The sequence below is a fragment of the Scyliorhinus canicula genome, chromosome 2, assembly GCF_902713615.1.
Source record: "Scyliorhinus canicula chromosome 2, sScyCan1.1, whole genome shotgun sequence".
Lineage (NCBI taxonomy): Eukaryota > Metazoa > Chordata > Chondrichthyes > Carcharhiniformes > Scyliorhinidae > Scyliorhinus > Scyliorhinus canicula.
Window position 1 is genome coordinate 245,904,144 of NC_052147.1, and position 20,509 is coordinate 245,924,652.

Consider the following 20,509-nt stretch of genomic DNA (forward strand, 5'->3'; position numbering starts at 1 on the left):
GCTTCCCTCGAACATGGTGGGGATGAAAAATTGCGGCAATATAGATGAGTCATGTACACTGCCCGGGTACCGGGCGCAGACATGCAGGAACCTCATGCGGTGGTCACAGACCACCAGCACATCCCCTTCCTATTCGTGAACACGGCCCTGTTATCCGCAGGTGGCTGCACGGCGATGTGCATCCCATCAATTGCCCCTGGACCATGGGAATCCTGGCCATGGCAGCGAAGCCTGCTGCCCGGGAATCCTGGCTAGCCCGATCCACAGGGAACTGGATGTAGCGGTCCGCAATGGCATACAGGGCGTCTGTCACTGCACACATGCGCCAGTGCACCAAAGCCTGCGAGATGCCGGACAGGACCCCACTCCACGCCTGAAATGACACCGTGGCATTAAGGTTCAGGGTCACAGTAACCTTGACGGCCACAGGGAGAGGGTGTCCTCCCCCAGTGCCACGCAGTGCCAGGTGTCCCATCAGGTGGCAGATATGGGCGACGGTTTCCCGGCTCACCCGGAGCCCCCTCCTACATGCCTGGTCCATGAGGTCCTGGTACGACGATTGGGGCCGATACACATGGGGCATCATCGGGCGTCTCCGTCGCCATGGCACCACCACCACTTTCTCCTCCTCCTCCACATCCTGTCGTGCGGGCGACCCTCCAGCCTGGGCGGCTGCCAACTGTCTCCCTGCGGCACGCTCCCCTGCGGCAGCCTCCGCTGCCTCCCTGACACCCTCCTGCTCCAGTTCGCCCAGGGCAACATGTAGAAGTGCGGCACCCACCATGGCGGCCAACATCGCTGGGTGATGACCAAACATAACGGCCTGCAGGGTGTGGGGAGTGGGGGTGGGGGTGGCGGTGGGGAGGATAGATGACATGCCATCATTGCCTATATCCCCCCCCTGCAGCCAGGTGCCATGGGCTGCATGGTCGTGACTGTTGCCAGCTGGCACATGGCTAGGCGGACAACCTCCCTGCCCCCCTCCCCGGCACGTACCGTCCCCAAAACCCACCCCTCTCTTCCCCAGCAGGCACACCCCCCCCCCAACTCTCAACTCTCCTTCTTGGCATGCACACTCTCCATAACTCGCTCTCCCCGGCCCACCACCCCTCTCCCCCCTGGCACGCACCCTCTCCATCACTCACCCTCCCTGACCCCCTCCTCTCCTCCCCTGCACGCACCCTCCACAACCCCCCCTCCTCTCCTCTCCTCTCCCCCCTCCCCAACACCCCTCCTCTCCTCTCCCCCCTCCCCAACACCCCCTCTCCTCTCCTCCCTCGCCCCAGCCCCTCCCCCTCTCCCCAGCTCCTCCCACAGCTCCTCCCCCAGCTCCTCTGCCCCAACTCCTCGCCCCAACTCCTCCGCCCCAACTCCTCCCCCCAACTCCTTGTGGTGATATAACCACTGTAGTGATGTGTACTTGCAGTAGGGGGATGTATGTCTGTAATACAGGTTCCTCCGGTAAGCCCCTGCCGGCTAGCTCTGCCCACATGGAGCTTGTGTATAAATATGCGTGTGAGTCACTCAGACCCTAGTCTACAGTTGCAGATGGAGGAATAGCATCACGCAGCAATAAAACCTCTATTGTACTACTCTCTTGTCTTTGAGTATAATTGTTAGCGCTACAATTTATTGCTGTGTGATTTTCTGTTCACCATGGACATCAGAATCAAGCCTGACCGTCTGCAGCTGGATCCGCAGTCGCCTCACGCCAGAAATGACTTTGTTCACTGGCTGGCAGTCTTCGAGGCCTACATCTGTTCAGCGGACGCTCCCCCATTGGAGGCTCAGAAAAAGCAACTCCTGTACTCTAGACATGGGTCCAGTGTCTTTCCGCTAATTTGAGGTGCGACTGACTACACCATAGCTATGGAACTGCTCAAGGAGAACTATGCACAGTCGGCGAACACCCTGCTTGCGAGGCATCAACTCTCTACTTGCATCCAGCAGCCGGGTGAGTCGATTGAGGATTTCTGGAGGGCCCTCATACCTCTGGTACGAGACTGCGACTGCCGGGCCCTCACAGCCATGGAACACTCTGACTTACTCATGCGCGATGCCTTTGTTACAGGCATTGCATCGGACACCATCCGGCAACGACTGCTGGAAGGGGCCGCCTCCGACCTCGCGGCCGCAAAGGCCCTGGCGCTTTCCATGATGGACGCCTCCCGTAGTGCGCGATCTTACTCCGCTAGCCACTCGGCCCACCCGTCCTACCCCTCGTGGACCCCACAAACGGCCCCCCAGGCCCACCCGTCCTACCCCTCATGGACCCCGCAAACAGCCCCCCCAGCAGCCGCCCCAGCGCACTATGCCTGCGCTGCTCGCCTCATCACGCTCCCTGGGGGTTCCCACTGTTACTTCTGCGGTCAGCAGAAGCACCCCCGCCAACGCTGCCCGGCCCGGAACGCGACCTGCAAAGCTTGTGGCAAGAAAGGATACTTTGCAGCGGTGTGTCAGTCCCGGACGGTTGCCGCTATCGCGCCCCCGGTCCCCTTGCCTCAGCCGCTCGCTCAATGGGCCCCGCCGTCCGCTTCCCCCAACCCCACGTGCGAACAGTGGGCACCGCCATCTTTTGCCGCCCCGCCACGTGCGCTCCATGAGCGCCGCCATCTTCATCCACTACCGCCATGTGCGTTCCATGGGTGCCGCCATTTTGTCCCGACCCCACAACGTGCGCTCCATGGGCGCCGCCATTTTACCCACAGGTATTCCACATGCCGCCATTTTGTCCTCCCCTGGGACGGGGCCACGGGACCCGGGTCGCTACCGCTCCTCGCCGGACTCATCTGACTCGACCGCCGATCGCCTGCTACTCGCCTCCGTTACGCTCGACCAGTCGCGTCCTCGCAACCTGGCACCCTCTTCCACATCGGTGCTGGTCAACGGCCACGTGACCTCCTGCCTCATCGACTCCGGGAGCACCGAAAGCTTCGTCCACCCGGACACGGTAAGGCGCTATTCCCTTGCGGTCCAGCCCGCCAACCGGCAAATCTCTCTCACCTCCGGGTCCCACTCTGTCCCGATCCGGGGTTTCTGCCTGGTTAAACTTACTGTACAGGGCATGGAATTCGACCGTTTCCGTCTGTACATTCTCCCCAACCTCTGCACTTCACTCTTACTAGGCCTGGATTTCCAGTGCAATCCCTAGAGCCTCACCCTCAAATTCGGCGGACCCCTACCTCCCCTCACCGTTTGCGGCCTCGCGACCCTCAAGGTCGAGCCTCCCTCACTCTTTGCCAATCTGACCGCAGACTGCAAGCCCGTCGCCACCAGGAGCAGACAGTACAGCGCCCAGGACAAGGCCTTCATCAGGTCCGAAGTCCAGCGGCTGCTTCGGGAGGGTATCATCGAGGCCAGCAACAGCCCTTGGAGAGCCCAGGTGGTAGTGGTTAAGACTGGGGAGAAGCACAGAATGGTCGTGGACTACAGCCAGACCATCAACCGGTACACGCAGCTCGACGCGTACCTGCTTCCCCGCATTTCTGATATGGTCAATCAAATTGCACAGTACCGGGTCTTCTCTACTATTGACCTGAAATCTGCCTACCACCAGCTTCCCATCCGTAAATCGGACCGTCCCTACACTGCCTTCGAGGCAGACGGTCGTCTGTACCAATTTCTTAGGGTTCCCTTCGGCGTCACGAATGGAGTCTCGGTATTTCAACGAGACCATGATGCCAACCTTTCTAAATTCCTCCACACCGCATCGCTCCTTAATCTCACGTACAACAAGGAGAAGTGCGTGTTCCACACAGACCGCTTAGCCATCCTCGGCTATGTAGTCCAAAACAGACTACTGAGGCCCGACCCCGACCGCATGTGCCCCCTCATGGAGCTCCCCCACTGCCCCAAGGCCCTCAAACGCTGCCTTGGGTTCTTTTCTTATTATGCCCAGTGGGTCCCACAATACGCGGACAAGGCCCACCCACTTATCCAGTCCACACATTTTCCCCTCTTGGCCGAGGCACAACAGGCCTTCGCTCGTATTAGAGCAGACATAGCCAAGGCCGGGATGCACGCAGTAGATGAGACACTGCCTTTCCAAGTAGAAAGCGATGCTTCAGATGTCGCACTTGCCGCCACGCTGAATCAGGCAGGCAGACCCGTGGCATTCTTTTCACGCACCCTCCACGCCTCCGAAATTTGCATTCCTCTGTTGAAAAGGAGGCCCAGGCAATCGTTGAAGCGGTGCGGCACTGGAGGCATTACCTGGCCAGCAGGAGATTCACTCTCCTCACTGACCAACGGTCGGTAGCCTTCATGTTCAACAACACGCAGCGGGGCAAGATCAAGAATGACAAAATCTTGCAGTGGAGAATCGAGCTCGCCACCTTCAACTACGAGATCTTGTATCGCCCCGGCAAGCTCAACGAGCCCCCAGACGCCCTCTCCCGAGGTACATGTGCCAGCGCACAAGTGAACCAGCTCCGCGCCTTGCACGAGAGCCTTTGCCAATATTCATAGGGGATTCGATTGTAGGGGGAACAGATAGGAGTTTTTGTGGGTGTAAACAAGACTCCACAATGGTATGTTACCTCCCTGGATCGAGGGTTAATGATTATTCAGTGCGGTTACAGGTCATTCTGGGGAGGGAGGATGAACAGCCAATGATCGCGGTACACAACGGTACCAACGATATAGGTTAAAAAAGGGATAAGATCCTGAAAGCAGAATATAGAGAGTTAGGAAGAAAGGTGAGAAGTTGGATCTCAAAGGTCATGATCTCAGGATTACTTGCTAGTCAGAGTAGAAATTGTAGGATGTATCGGATGAATATGTGGCTGAAGAATTGGTGTGAGGGGGAGGGTTTCAGATTCCTGGGGCATTGGGACCGGTTCTTGGGGGAGGTGGGACCTGGACAAACTGAACGGGTTACACCTGGGCAGGACTGGGACTGATGACCTTCGGGGGATACTTGCTAGAGCGGTTGGGGAGGGTTTAAACTAATATGGCAGGGGGATGGGAACCTACTGAAGGATTCAGAGCAGGGAAAATAAATAACAAGCGGAAAAGACAAAAAAGAGAATTAAAAAAGTCATATGCAGAGAAATCAAGGGCCTGTATCAGATAATAACACTGTAAAAAATATTAGGGAAGGGACAGGGTACGTCACAAGGAGCAGCCTTAAGGTTTTGTACCTGCACGCGAGGAGCATTCGAAATAAAATGGATGAATTAGTTGCATAGATAGATGTAAAGGGGTATGATATAGTTGGGATTATGGAGACATGGCTCCAAGGTGACCAAGGATGGGAACTAAACATTGAGGGATATTCAGTTTATAGGAAGGACAGACAGAACGGAAAAGGTGGTGGAGTTGCATTGTTGAATAAAGAAGATATTAATACAATATTGAGGAAAGATATTAGTACAGATAATGCGGAACCTGTCTGGGTGGAGTTAAGGATCATCAAGGGGCAAAAATCATTCAGAGGGGTGGTATACAGAGGGGTGGAATTCCTTATCAAGGTAATAGTGAGGTAGTTGATTCTAAGACCAAGGCCCTGAACATTAATAAAGGTAACTATAATGGTATGAGGTATGAGCTTGCAATGACAGACTGGGAAACATTACTGAAAGGAAGGACAGGCAATGGCAGGCATTCAAGGAACGGATAGGTGAACTCCAAAAGTTGTTATTCCTATTTGGCGCAAGAGTAGAAAGAGTGCTCTGGCTAAACCATGGCTTACAAGGGAAATTAGAGATAGTATTAGGTTCAAAGAAGAGGCATACAATTTAGCAAGATAAAACAATAGACCTGAGGATTGGGATCAGTTTAAAATTCAGCAAAGACAGACCAAGGGATTGATTAAGAAGGGGAAAACACAGTTTGTTGGCCTGCACGGTGGCGCAGTGAGTTAGTCCTGTTGCCTCACGGCGCCAAAGTCCCAGGTTCGATCCCGACTCTGGGTCACTATCTGTGTGGAGTTTGCACATTCTCCCCGTGTTTACGTGGGTTTCGCCCTCACAACCCAAACGATGTGCAGGCTAGGTTGATTGGCCATGCTAAATTGCGACTTGAATACAATTTGTAAGTAAACCAGCGGGGCACATAAAAACTGACTGTAAAAGTTTTGACAGGTATGTTATGAGAAATAAATGATTAAAAATGAATATAGACCCTTACAGTCAGAAATGGGTAATTCAAAACAGGGAACAAAGAAATGGCTGAGGAACTAAATTTATACGTTGCTTCTTACTTCACAAAGAAAGACATGGATAATGTACCGGAACTTCTGAGAAGCATATGTTTTAGTGAGGAGCTGAAGGAAATTAATATTAGGAAAGAAATGGAGTCCTTTATCAAGGATTTGATAGCACAGTATTTGGAAAGCAGTGTGAAATCGGACAAAGTTAGCATGGATTACCGAAAGGAAAATCTACTTGACAAATCAACTACAATTCTTTTAAGATGTAACTTGTGGAGTTGAGCATGGAGAACCGGTGGATGTGGCTTATTTAGACTATCAGAAGGCTTTCGAAAAGGTCTCGTACAGCAGATTAATATGTACAGTTAAAGCGCATTGGGTCCATCAGGTGGTTTTGAGATGGATAAAAAGCTGGTCAGCAGACAGGAAGCAAAAGGTTTGAATATTTTTTTTTTCTGATTGTTAAGCAGTAACTCTGGAGTACCGCAGGGATCTGTGCAAGGTGGCGGCACGGTAGCACAATGGTTATCATTGTTGCTTCACAGAGCCAGGGACGTGGATTTGATTCCCGGCGTGGGTCACACCACGGAGTCTATACGTTCTTCCCATGTCTGCGTGGGTTTCCTCCTGGTGCTCCAGTTTCCTTCCAGAGGTCCCGAAAAATGTGCTTGTTAAGTGAATTGGACAGTCTGAATTCTCCCTCAGTGTACCCAAACAGGCACCATACTGTGGTGACTAGGGAATTTTCACAGTAACCTCATTGCAGTGTTAGTGTAAACCTACTTGTGACACTAATAAAGATATTAGGACTCCAGCTGTTCACATTATATATTAATGATTTGGACGAGGGAACTAAAATTATCTCCAAATTTGCAAATGATACAAAGTTGGGTGGGAGGGTGAGTTGTGAGGAGGATGCAGAGACGCTTCAGCGGGATTTGGACAGGCTGAGTGTGTGGGCACATGAATGGTCGTGCAGTCGAATGTGGATAAATGTGAGGTTATCCGCTTCATAGCAAAAATAGGAAAGCAGATTATTATTTGAATGGGTGTAAATTGAGAGAGATGGATGCTCAGCGAGACCTTGGCATCCTCATGCATTAGTCGCTGAAAGTAAACGCGCAGGGACAGCAGGCAGTAAAGATGTCAAATGGTATGTTGGCCTTCATAGCAATTGTATAGTGCATTGGTGTGTCCACACCTGGAATATTGTGTGGAGTTTTTATGTTCCTATCTGAGGAAGGATGTTCTTACTATGTGCAGCAAAGGCTTACCTGGCTGATTCCTGGGATGGCAGGACTGTCAAATGAGGAGATTAAATCGGTTAGGATTATATTCATTGGAGTTTAGAAGAGTGAGAGGGGTTCTAATAGAAATTTACAAAATAGGACCCATTGACATTCATTACTTGATCCTTTTCATTTGTCACAGAAAATCGATACTTGATTAAATGCTCTGTTTAGGAGTGATAAAATACATGTCTTATGAATACAACAGATACACCATTAGATCTAGAACAATGGACACTGAAGGTGTGGTATTGTGTGAAGCAAATAATGCCATGATGGGAAAACTAGTCAAGTCTTCTTGGTACAATTGAATTTAACCTAAGACACAGATACAAAATACAAAATGTTCGTCATGAACCTAGAAGCAGTCTCAATAAATACCAAGCTAAAAAGCTGTCTCTCCCTGTTCGTAAACAAATTTGTCCCGTTCTTAAAACAAAGACAAGATAATGATATGAGACTCCAGTCCCCTAAAGGTCAGCAAGGTGACGCCATTGTAATGATTATTACTTATGTTTTACTTTCAATCAAATTCCTGACCAAGCTGTATTCATGTTATCTTGATCCTATAATGTATAAAAATCGCCTTATTCTTCTGTACTATCGCAGACTTGGGACGGACTCAGCAGTTTGTAATTGACTGCCTTCCGAATTCAAGTCTCAGCCATTTACTGCTAGCAGTCAGTTCTAATTCGGAAATAAAGTTCAGTTTTGCTTACCTAATGAATCATGTTTATATTTCTCTATCACAGTCAAGACGCGGGGAAAATATTGAATACGACAAAGGACCTACCTGAACCACTTCCTACCCCCAGGACATTTAGACAGGAAGCTCCCTTTTTCCCAATACTGAAAAAAAAAGAATATTTAATTTTAAAAAGGCATGAACAAATCTGAAATGACATTTGTAACTAAATGGTTTCACTGAACAATGGCTGTGTAGATCTTAATTTAAATATTAAAGCAAAAAGCTCAGAGTTAACCTGTAAACCTGCAAAGCAAAAGTTATCAAATAATTTGAATTATTTCAACTCATGATGAAAAAGCAAATGACCTGAAATTTACAGTAGCAATGATGGTGAAATCATCAGCATTCCCTATCATTGCTCCTTTGAAACTGGCAGCAACTTCTGGAGTCCACACATACAGTTAAACACGGAGATCCAGAAGTTGCTGTCAGTCCCCTATGGATCCACAGATGCTGCATTGTTGTGGTCGTTCCAGAATGTAACCAGTAAGTAACAGCCAACCTTGTTCTCTCAGTATTCCATAGAATCCCTACAGTGCAGAAGAGGACATTCGGCCCATCAAGTCTGCACCAACCCGCCAAAAGAGCATCTGACCTAGGCTTAAACCCCCTGCCCTATCCCCGTAACCCCAATTTACCTTCATATCATTGAACACTTCGGGACAACTTAACATGGCCAATCCACCTAACCTGTACATCTTTGGACTGTGGGAGGAAACTGGAGCAGCTGGAGGAAACACACGCAGACATGGTGAGAGTGTGCAAGCTCCTTTCAGAGAGTCACCCAAGGCCGGAATTGAACCCGGGACCATTGTGCTGTGAGGCAGTAGTGCTAATCACTGGGCCACCATTAGTATTTGTCGCAAAATCATCTGAATAAGTTACACCTTATTTAATGAGGTGTTTCTGGATTTTTAACGATGTTGAGGCAGCACGGTAGCATAGTTGTTAGCACAGTTGCTTCACAGCTCCAGGGTCCCAGGTTCACTTCCCGGCTCAGGTCCCGGCTGTGTGGAGTCTGCTCGTTCTCCCCGTGTCTGCGTGGGTTTCCTCCGGGTGCTCCGATTTCCTCCCACAGTCCAAATATGTGCAGGCTAGGTGGATTGGCCATGCTAAATCGCCCTTAGTCTTAAAAGGTTGGGTGCGGTTAATGGGTTACAAGGATAGAGTGATGGTGTGGGCTTGGGTATGGTGCTCTTTCCAAGGGCTGTTGCAGACTCGAAGGGCCGAATGGCCTCTTTCTGCACTGTAAATTCTATGATTCTATGATACCATATTTGTAATTAACTGCTAAGCAGCAACACAAACACTGAAAATTCAATTTAAATTTTGTTGAATGTCAAAAATTTCCATAATGATAAGAAATTGCATATATGTTTTAATTTTTTAGAAGGTGATGATATTTTAGCTTCCACTTTATTCCCATGCGTCTGCGCCCAATCATTTATTTTGCCATGTGTCAAATTGTAATGTTAGAGGGTTTAGTGCTTTTTACTTTCTGGATTTCACTCTGTCAGAATAAGACAATGTAATGAGCTGCTCACCGGGCTTGATGGCATCATTGCTATTCAGAACCTGGCAATCACCTTGACCTGGCACCAGATTCAAACTAATATTGGCAAAAGGAAAACTCATGGCACAGAGATTACTATGTTTTGTGAATACAAAACAATAAAGCAAGTGATTTTTAAGGGATTCAAGGTTTAGGGGGCAGGGCTGAAAAGCACAGCCAGGGCCACAATTGGGTTAGCCATGATCTTATTGAGTGGTGGAGAAAGCAAACGGGTCAAATGAATTACCCCTACTCCTGGGGTGGAATTGACCTAAATCTGTGCTAAGCGTCATTCTTGGACTGAAAACTGGCACGAATCACGTCAGCCCCGGTGGTGCGATCTGGACGGCAATTTTTAGCCGCTTTGAAATTTTTTTCCCCCAAGTGGAAAATGCCCAGCATCTGATGCTCCCGCACTGTGGTCATCTGAGCCATTCAGTCAAGGGGGCGCTGCATTTAAATGTCTCTAAAGCACTTGCTCTTATTCAAGACAGGAGGATGGCAGCTCCACAATTCAGAGAGGGGACCTTAACCACAACATTGTATGCCAGGAGGAGAGAAGAGAAACAACTTGCACTCAGGTTGACAAGAGACTCTCCAGCAAAGTGTTGAACTCCACCTGGCAGAGGCTAGCAGCACCATCACAAGACGACAGGGGTGCAATGCTGCAAGAAGATGAACAATCTATTCCGTTCTGCCAGTGTAAGTGCTTCCTGTATCCTCTCTGCACTCCACCTTGCTGTCACCTCGAGGAATGTCACCCTAACTTCACAGGCTGCCAGGAAGCAGGGCCCCAGCTTCCCACACCCTCGGGACTCCTCCCCTCACAATGCTTCCCTGCTCTCGTGCCATGCTCACACATACAGCTTTCATTGACATCTGACCGACCAGACAGCCAGCTAACATAATCTCCATTTGTGTTCCTGCAGGTTAAGCTTGTTCACAACTGTCGTGCGTGAGCTAAGGCGGGTGCTGGGATACTGGAGTTGAAGATCCTGACTCCATTTGAAGAGAGAGAGCCCTGGAGCTCACAGGAGAGGAGCAGTGGGGGGCCTGTGCAGAGAGCTAGATTGGCCTGTGAGAGAAAAGGAAGGAGCCTCTGCATGTTCATCCATGTGACCAAATACAAGTGAGTTCTATGTGTCCCAACCGTTGCCCTGGTCCTGTACTAATACCATGTTCCTTTCCTTGCAGGAACATCATCCGATCAGCCTGGCCCATCCACCAGCAGTGTCTCACAGCCCAACCTCAAAATGACCTCGGAGATAAGAACATAAGAACATAAGAACTAGGAGCAGGAGTAGGCCATCTGGCCCCTCGAGCCTGCTCCGCCATTCAATTAGATCATGGCTGATCTTTTGTGGACTCAGCTCCACTTTCCGGCCCGAACACCATAACCCTTAATCCCTTTATTCTTCAAAAAACTATCTATCTTTACCTTAAAAACATGTAATGAAGGAGCCTCAACTGCTTCACTGGGCAAGGAATTCCATAGATTCACAACCCTTTGGGTGAAGAAGTTCCTCCTAAACTCAGTCCTAAATCTACTTCCCCTTATTTTGAGGCTATGTCCCCTAGTTCTGCTTTCACCCGCCAGTGGAAACAACCTGCCCGCATCTATCCTATCTATTCCCTTCATAATTTTAAATGTTTCTATAAGATCCCCCCTCATCCTTCTAAATTCCAATGAGTACAGTCCCAGTCTACTCAACCTCTCCTCATAATCCAACCCCTTCAGCTCTAGGATTAACCTAGTGAATCTCCTCTGCACACCCTCCAGCGCCAGTAGGTCCTTTCTCAAGTAAGGAGACCAAAACTGAACACAATACTCCAGGTGTGGCCGCACTAACACCTTATACAATTGCAACATAACCTCACTAGTCTTAAACTCCATCCCTCTAGCAATGAAGGACAAAATTCCATTTGCCTTCTTAATCACCTGTTGCACTTGTAAACCAACCTTCTGTGACTCATGCACTAGCACACCCAAGTCTCTCTGAACAGCGGCATGCTTTAATATTTTATCGTTTAAATAATAATCCCGTTTGCTGTTATTCCTACCAAAATGGATAACCTCACATTTGTCAACATTGTATTCCATCTGCCAGACCCTAGCCCATTCACTTAACCTATCTAAATCCCTCTGCAGACTTCCAGTATCCTCTGCACTTTTCGCTTTACCACTCATCTTAGTGTCATCTGCAAACTTGGGCACATTGCCCTTGGTCCCGAACTCCAAATCATCTATGTAAATTGTGAACAATTGTGGGCCCAACATGGATCCCTGAGGGACACCACTAGCTACTGATTGCCAACCAGAGAAACACCCATTTATCCCAACTCTTTGCTTTCTAAATGAAAAAATGAAAATCGCTTATTGTCACGAATAGGCTTCAAATAAAGTTACTGTGTAAAGCCCCTAGTCGCCACATTCCGGTGCCTGTCCGGGGAGGCTGGTACGGGAATCGAACCGTGCTGCTGGCCTGCTTGGTCTGCTTTAAAATCCAGCGATTTAGCCGAGTGAGCTAAACCAGCCCCTGGTTTCTATTAATTAACCAATCCTCTATCCATGCTACTACTTTACTCTTAATGCCATGCATCTTTATCTTATACAGCAACCTTTTGTGTGGCACCTTGTCAAAGGCTTTCTGGAAATCCAGATATACCACATCCATCGGCTCCCCGTTATCTACTGCACTGGTAATGTCCTCAAAAATTCCACTAAATTAGTTAGGCATGACCTGCCCTTTACGAACCCATGCTGCGTCTGCCCAATGGGACAATTTCTATCCAGATGCCTCGCAATTTCTTCCTTGATGATAGATTCCAGCATCTTCCTTACTACCAAAGTTAAGCTCACTGGCCTATAATTTCCTGCTTTCTGTCTAGCTCCTTTTTTAAACAGTGGCGTCACGTTTGCTAATTTCCAATCCACCGGGACCACCCCAGAGTATAGTGAATTTTGGTAAATTATCACTAGTGCATCTGCAATTTCCCTAGCCATCTCTTTTAGCACTCTGGGATGCATTCCATCAGGGCCAGGAGACTTGTCTACCTTTAGCCCCATTAGCTTGCCCATCACTCTCTCCTTAGTGATAACAATCCTCTCAAGGTCCTCACCTGTCATAGCCTCATTTCTATCAGTCGCTGGCATGTTATTTGTGTCTTCCACTGTGAAGACCGACCCAAAAAACCTGTTCAGTTCCTCAGCCATTTCCTCATTTCCCATTATTAAAACTCCCTTCTCATCCTCTAAAGGACCAATATTTACCTTAGCCACTCTTTTTTGTCTTACATATTTGTAAAAACTTTTACTGTCTGTTTTTATATTCTGAGCAAGTTTACTCTCATACTCTATCTTACTCTTCTTTATAGCTTTTTTCGTAGCTTTCTGTTGCCCCCTAAAGATTTCCCAGTCCTCTAATCTCCCAGCAATCTTTGCCACTTTATATGCTTTTTCCTTCAATTTGATACTCTCCCTTATTTCCTTAGACATCCACGGTCGATTTTCCCTCTTTCTTCCGTCCTTCCTTTTTGTTGGTATAAACCTTTGCTGAGCACTGCTTGGAAGGTTCTCCACTGTTCCTCAACTGTTCCACCATAAAGTCTTATCTCCTAGTCTACCTTAGCTAGTTCTTCTCTTATCCCCTTGTAATCTCCTTTGTTTAAACACAAAACACTAGTATTTGATTTTACTTTCTCACCCTCCATCTGTATTTTAAATTCCACCATATTGTGATCGCTCCTTCCGAAAGGATCCCTAACTATGAGATCATGAATCAACCCTGTCTCATTACACAGGACAAGATCTAGGACCGCTTGTTCCCTCGTAGGTTCCATTACATACTGTTCTAGGAAACTATCGCGGATACATTCTATAAACTCCTCCTCAAGGTTGCCTTGACCGACCTGGTTAAACCAATCGACATGTAGATTAAAATCCCCCATGATAACTGCTGTACCATTTCTACATGCATCAGTTATGATGGCGAACAACATCGAAGATGTGTCATGATTATCACCTGCACCGTCCACAAGTGCAGAGACACAAACCTTGGTTTGAGAACTCAGAGGGAGGAGGATCTACAGGTGCATATCCTGGGGCATTCAACCCAGGAGACTCTAGGAGTGACCAGCCAAAATTAATCCCCCTTTACTGAGACCAGCACAACCCAAGCACAGAGGGCAGAACAGAGTTACCCGACAACACCGGTGCTACCCGAATGTAGACCGGGGCACTAGAACATAGAACATAGAACAGTACAGCACAGAACAGGCCCTTTGGCCCTCGATGTTGTGCCGAGCAATGATCACCCTACTCAAACCCACGTATCCACCCTATACCCGTAACCCAACAACCCCCCTCCCCTCTCCTCTTAACCTTACTTTTTAAGGATACTACGGGCAATTTAGCATGGCCAATCCACTTAACCTGCACATCTTTGGACTGTGGGAGGAAACCGGAGCACCCGGAGGAAACCCACGCACACACGGGGAGGACGTGCAGACTCCGCACAGACAGTGACCCAAGCCGGAATCGAACCTGGGACCCTGGAGCTGTGAAGCATTTATGCTAACCACCATGCTACCGTGCTGCCCCTCTTGTGAGCTTGGCACTCTAGAGGACATTCGCCAAGGGCATCTCAGGCAACAAGGCATGGAAGGCACCTGGCTTCTTCCACCTGGGAACACCTAAACATGATGGTATTATATGGGCACAGAGTGGGCACGGGTGAAGCTCGGCACTAGTTGGGGCACATTGTCAGTTGTCACATTTTGATACGTCACTACATTAAATATTATTGTTATTCACCACTTTAACACCTCAGACTCTAAAACTGACCTCCCAGTGGAATGCCCTCCCCATCGGGATGCAGGTGACCTCACTGGGCCTCCATGCCTGTCAGACAGTTTGGCCCTCTCATTGTGAATGTTTCAGGACTCAGGCATGATTCAGTGAACCCTGGACCCTCATCCCTAATTCCCTCTAGTGCAAAGGGACAGAGGAATGTAGTGCAGAACCTCACTCAGACATGGGCCGGGGAGTAAGCATGCTGGCAGCAGACAGAGGAGTCAGACATAAACAGAAGCTGCAGAGCATCACAGCCCATTCCACACTGCGAGTCATCATCACCCTGCTGCATCGACCATCCAGCAGTCACTAAAGGATGCCCAGCACCCTGATGATTGAGATCTCGGCCAACTTCACCCCATGGTTGCAAAGGGGGCGGTCATACTGTAAGCCAGCATGCCAGTCTTCGTCCATTAAGTGGGAGGCGATGAGGGTATTTATAGCCCTTCTGCCTGTATGCATCCTCACCCTCTAGGCTCCACTCTGAGGCCCCCCAGCATGTCCTCCTCACACAAGGACATATTCCACTCCTCAAGTTTGTCCTCAGAAAGTTCCTTGCCCCACTGCAGAGCCAGGTTGTATCAGTGTCGTGAATGTAACATGATAATTCACACGATATCTTTGTAAGCGCAGTAGCGTTATCCGACCACTAGGGGGAGTAGCTCTGGGAATGCTCAGGAGCTTGTACAGGGCCCCACCCTTGGCTCCGCCCACGACTCCTCCCCGTAGTGCTGCTGTATAAATACCCTTGTCCAGAGTCAGCCTGCAGTTCACTGAGAGTTCATGAACGGGTAACAGGCTGGCTCTGTAGTAAGTCGATTAAAGCCTATATTGATATCGGAAACACGTGTTTGGTGAATTAATGGTTCCATCGTTCAGGCACAGGAGACTCCAATCATACAAGAGCCCCTCTGGTGGCTGTATTCAGAGCCCTACCAGACCTGTCAGGGCAGCAGAATCACAGGCCAGTGCACCGCTCATTAACAGATCGAGTCTCACTGTAAGCCTCATTGTAATTGGTTTCCGCAGTGGTCTGTGACCTCTACACTGTTGTCATGAGCCATGACCTGAGTGGATATCCGCTGTCTCCAAGGAGCCATACCTGTAGCCTGTGGTTATCCTTTCAAGAATCCAGGGATCTGCTACTGGCCTTACATGCTCCCTGGAAAACTGGCACTCATGTGCGTGAGATCCACCTGGTGTTCGCACCTCAGCTGGATGTTGAGGTAGTGGAACCCCTTGCGATTGATGACGGGAACTCCCTGGTGCCAAGGGGTGAGGTAAGCGACTGGGTGCTGTCTTTCACCCCCTGCACCTGTGGCAGACAAGCTATCTGCCCAAACCTTGTAGCCCTCTCATCCTGCCAGGCCTGGTCCAGGACAAAGTGCCCTTGCACACAGTGCATCTGTCACCTCAGCGATGGCACTGATGGGAAGATATCTGTAGATTCTACAGAGGTCCTTCGTGGAGCTGTGGAAGGAACCTGTGCATAGAAGCTGAGTGCTGCCATGCCCTTGAAGGCCATAGGGATTGGCTTTGTTCCACTGCCATAGCTGAAAGGACATGGCACAAGGGCTGCACCATCAGCTTCATTCAGCGGAGTCTTCTTCCGCACATGGTGTCGGACAGCTCCAGGAAGGACACGCGAGCCAGGAAGACCTGATGGCATCTTTGCTGCCCTTGTGCTCCCTGAATGGCTGGCGCAGCCTCCAGCCCACAGTCCTGCCCTGCGGCCCCTTAGTCTTGTTCTGCAGGGAGCTGCCACATTGTTCTTTGGACTCTACACTGGTGTTATCAGCCATGACCTGAGCGGATATCCGTTGTCTACAAGAACCTAAGGATCTGCTACTGACCTCGGATGATGCTGTTATGCATGCTCCTTGGAAAACTGGCACCCAAGTGCATTACACGCATCTTGTGTTCGCAGACCAGCTGTGATAAGTAAGATAGCCAGCTCCACTGGTCCGATCCTGATATTGATCCGAACCCTGCGAGGAATGAGGGGGACGCAAGTTGATGTCACAGCTGTTGACTATCATTATCTTTGCTGACCGATAGACCTTCCTGATCTGGGAGCAGCCAGTCCCAGAGCTCAGGTGCCCTCCCATTGCGGCACCTCACATATGTCCTCACCCACTTAAACTTGCATTGAGCCTTGAGTCTTTCCCAACCATTAAGCTCGCGCCCAATGGGGTTTTTGTCAGGAGGGGAATGTGCTTGCTCATCCTGACTGGCCAAAATCAATGTCTGCCTTGGTTGGTGGGTGGGCAGCTGATGGATCCTGATCAGCAGGCATTGGGAACCTAGAGGAGAATCAAGCCCTTTGCCTCTTGATCCCATGTCACCAAGTTTAGAGCCCTGAAACATCAAGCTTAATCCCATTGTATTGGTATCAAAACTACTACTAATCTGTAGGCGGCACTTTTTTGAGCATCATAGCTGGACACCTATTGCCAAATTCCTTTCAGGCTGCTAATGATAAGCAATTTTTTATGATGGAACTTTGAGGAAATATCATCCAATACGTCCAATTGGATCTGGACTGGTTTACATCCACATTCTGCTGATTAGGCTTCTATGTTTGCTTCATTTTATGTGCTAAATTCAAAGGCCGAGACCTTTTCTGGCGGCACCCACCCTAGTTGTATGGTTTTCTGCACCTATTAACAGAAGTTTAAATGCAGACGTGGAAACAAAAAAAACTGTGACATGAAAATGAAAATCGCTTATTGTCACGAGTAGGCTTCAATGAAGTTACTGTGAAAAGCCCCTAGTTGCCACATTCCGGCGTCTGTCCGGGGAGGCTGGTACGGGAATCGAACCGTGCTGCTGGCCTGCTTGGTCTGCTTTAAAAGCAAGCGATGTAGCCCAGTGAGCTAAACCAGTGAACAAAAGCATCATATCAGTTGCAACATTCTGTAAAATCTGACACCAAACAACTCAGCAGCGATCCCAATAAGTCAATGACATGCAAAACAAATAGTTACACAAGAATCCTAACTTACATTGTAAATAACATTCTATTGTTATAGGGCAGCACGGTGGCCTAGTGGTCAGCACAACCGCCTCACGGCGCTGAGGTCCCAGGTTTGATCCCGGCTCTGGGTCACTGTCTGTGTGGAGTTTGCACATTCTCCCCGTGTCTGCGTGGGTTTCGCCCCCACAACCCAAAAATGTGCAGAGTAGGTGGATTGGCCACCCTAAATTGCCCCTTAATTGGAAAAAATAATTGGGTAATCTAAATTTAAAAAAAAACATTTTATCGTTATTGTTGGTAGAGGAGGGGAAGGAAGGATCAGAATCAATTAAAAGTCCAAAGAGTAAAATGCCAATTTTAAAGGAAGAGTATGGTACATTTATGAGGGGAATTCAGAGTGTTAAGTTCAATTATTCTGTTTAATTTTATGCACCTTTCTGTATTGTTATGTAACTTGAGTAGCATAAGTCGCTACTTGCTGTGGATGATGTTGAAGAATACTCCAGTCTTCGAGGTGAGTTGAAAGTATTTATTGAGCAATTAACAAAGCTCCTAAATGAGTTCGACACACTATTGATCTAACTCGAGTAACACAGTAAACTTGACTAGCTATATAAACTGACTCTATACCATATGTGGTGGCCTGACTGTAAACTTGCTGCACTCATCCTATTCTCTCGGTCTCTGCTGGGAAGTGAATGGGCTAGGGTCTGGCAGATGGAATACAATGTTGACAAATGTCAGGTTATCCATTTTGGTCGGAATAACAGCAAACGGGATTATTATTTAAACGATAAAATATTAAAGCATGCTGCTGTGCAGAGAGACCTGGGTGTGCTAGTGCATGAGTCACAGAAAGTTGGTTTACAGGTGCAACAGGTGATTAAGAAGGCAAATGGAATTTTGTCCTTCATTGCTAGAGGGATGGAGTTTAAGACTAGGGAGGTTATGCTGCAATTGTATAAGGTGTTAGTGCGGCCACACCTGGAGTATTGTGTTCAGTTTTGGTCTCCTTACTTGAGAAAGGACATACTGGCACTGGAGGGTGTACAGAGGAGATTCACTAGGTTAATCCCAGAGCTGAAGGGGTTGGATTACGAGGAGAGGTTGAGTAGACTGGGACTGTACTCGTTGGAATTTAAAAGGATGAGGGGGGATCTTATAGAAACATTTAAAATTATGAAGGGAATAGATAGGATAGATGCGGGCAGGTTGTTTCCACTGGCGGGTGAAAGCAGAACTAGGGGACGTAACCTCAAAATAAGGGGAAGTAGATTTAGGACTGAGTTTAGGAGGAACTTCTTCACCCAAAGGGTTGTGAATCTATGGAATTCCTTGCCCAGTGAAGCAGTTGAGGCTCCTTCATTAAATGTTTTTAAGATAAATATAGATAGTTTTTTGAAGAATAAAGGGATTAAGGGTTATGGTTTTTGGGCCGGAAAGTGGAGCTGAATCCACAAAAGATCAACCATGTTCTCATTAAATGGCGGAGCAAGCTCGAGGGGGCCAGATGGCCTACTCCTGGTCCTAGTTCTTATGTTCTTATATTTCTATATCTATATTCTGCTGTATTCTCTGATGTCCCCTTCACTATCTGCTACTCCACCAATCTTAGTGTCATCTGCAGACTTGCTAATCAGACCACCTGTACCTTCCTCCAGATCATTTACGTACATCACAAACAACCGTGGTCCCAGCGCAGATCCCTGTGGAACACCACTGGTCACAGTGCTCCATTTTGAGAAACTCCCTTCCACTACTACTCTCTGTCTCCTGTTGCCCAGCTAGTTCTTTATCCATCTACCTAGTACACCCTAGACCGCATGAGACTTCACTTTCTCCATCAGCCTACCATGGGGAAACTTATCAAATGCCTTACTGAAGTCCATATATATGGCATCTACAGCCCTTCCCTCATCAATCAACTTTGTCACTTCCTCAAAGAATTCTATTAAGTTGGTGAGACATGACCTTCCCTGCACAAAACCATGTTGCCTATCAATGATAAGCCCATTTTCTTCCAAATAGAAATAGATCCTATCCCTCGGTATCTTCTCCAGCAGCTTCCCTACCACTGATGTCAGGCTCACCGGTCTAATTATCTGAATTATCCCTGCTACCCTTCTTAAACAAGGGGACGACATTAGCAATGCTCCAGTCCTCCGGTACCTCACCCGTGTTCAAGGATGCTGCAAAGATATCTGTTAAGGCCCAGCTATTTACTCTCTCACTTCCCTCAGAAACCTGGGATAGATCCCATCCTCCCTCCTTATGCCGACTTGACCTAGAGTAACCAAACATCCATCCCTTACCTCAACATCCGTCATGTTCCTCACTTTGGTGAATACCGATGCAAAGTACTCGTTACGAATGTCACCCATTTTCTCTGACTCCACGCACAACTTTCCTCCTTTGTCCTTGAGTGGGTCAACCCTTTCTCTAGTTACCTTCTTGCTCCTTATATATGTATTAAAGGCTTTGGGATTTTCCTTAACCCTGTTTGCGAAAGATATTTAACGACCCCTTTTAGCCCTCTTGATTCCTCATTTCAGATTGGTCCTACATTCCCGATATTCTTCCAAAGCTTCGTCTGTCTTTAGTTGCTTACACCTTATGTATGCCTCCTTTTTCCTCTTCGCTAATCTCACAATTTCACCTGTCACCCATGGTTCCCTAATCTTGCCATTTCTATCCCTCATTTTCACAGGGACATGTCTGTCCTGCACTCTAATCAACCTCTCTTTAAAAGCCTCTCAAATAGCAAATGTGAATTTACCTTCAAACAGCTGCTCCCAATCCACATTCCCCAGCTCCTGCCATATTTTGGTATAGTTGGCCTTCCCCCAATTCAGCACTCTTCCTTTAGGACCACTCTTGTCTTTGTCCATGAATATTCTAATTGTGATCACTATTCCCAAAGTAATCCACGACTGAAACTTC

At 48.2% G+C, this 20,509-nt stretch overlaps 2 protein-coding genes across 2 annotated transcripts in view; both read right to left on the minus strand.

The window, feature by feature from the left end:
- LOC119962084 (histamine N-methyltransferase-like) overlaps window positions 1-20,509 on the minus strand; it is a 233,759-nt gene that overhangs the window by 104,480 nt on the left and 108,770 nt on the right. The gene's annotated exons all lie outside the window — the stretch shown is intronic.
- The window catches only part of LOC119962085 (histamine N-methyltransferase-like), a 98,885-nt gene that overhangs the window by 43,334 nt on the left and 35,042 nt on the right, over window positions 1-20,509 (minus strand). Inside the window, exon 3 of the mRNA XM_038789940.1 lies at window positions 8,234-8,289. Within this exon, the coding sequence (XP_038645868.1) occupies window positions 8,234-8,289 (56 nt within the window). The remainder of the gene's footprint in view (window positions 1-8,233; window positions 8,290-20,509) is intronic.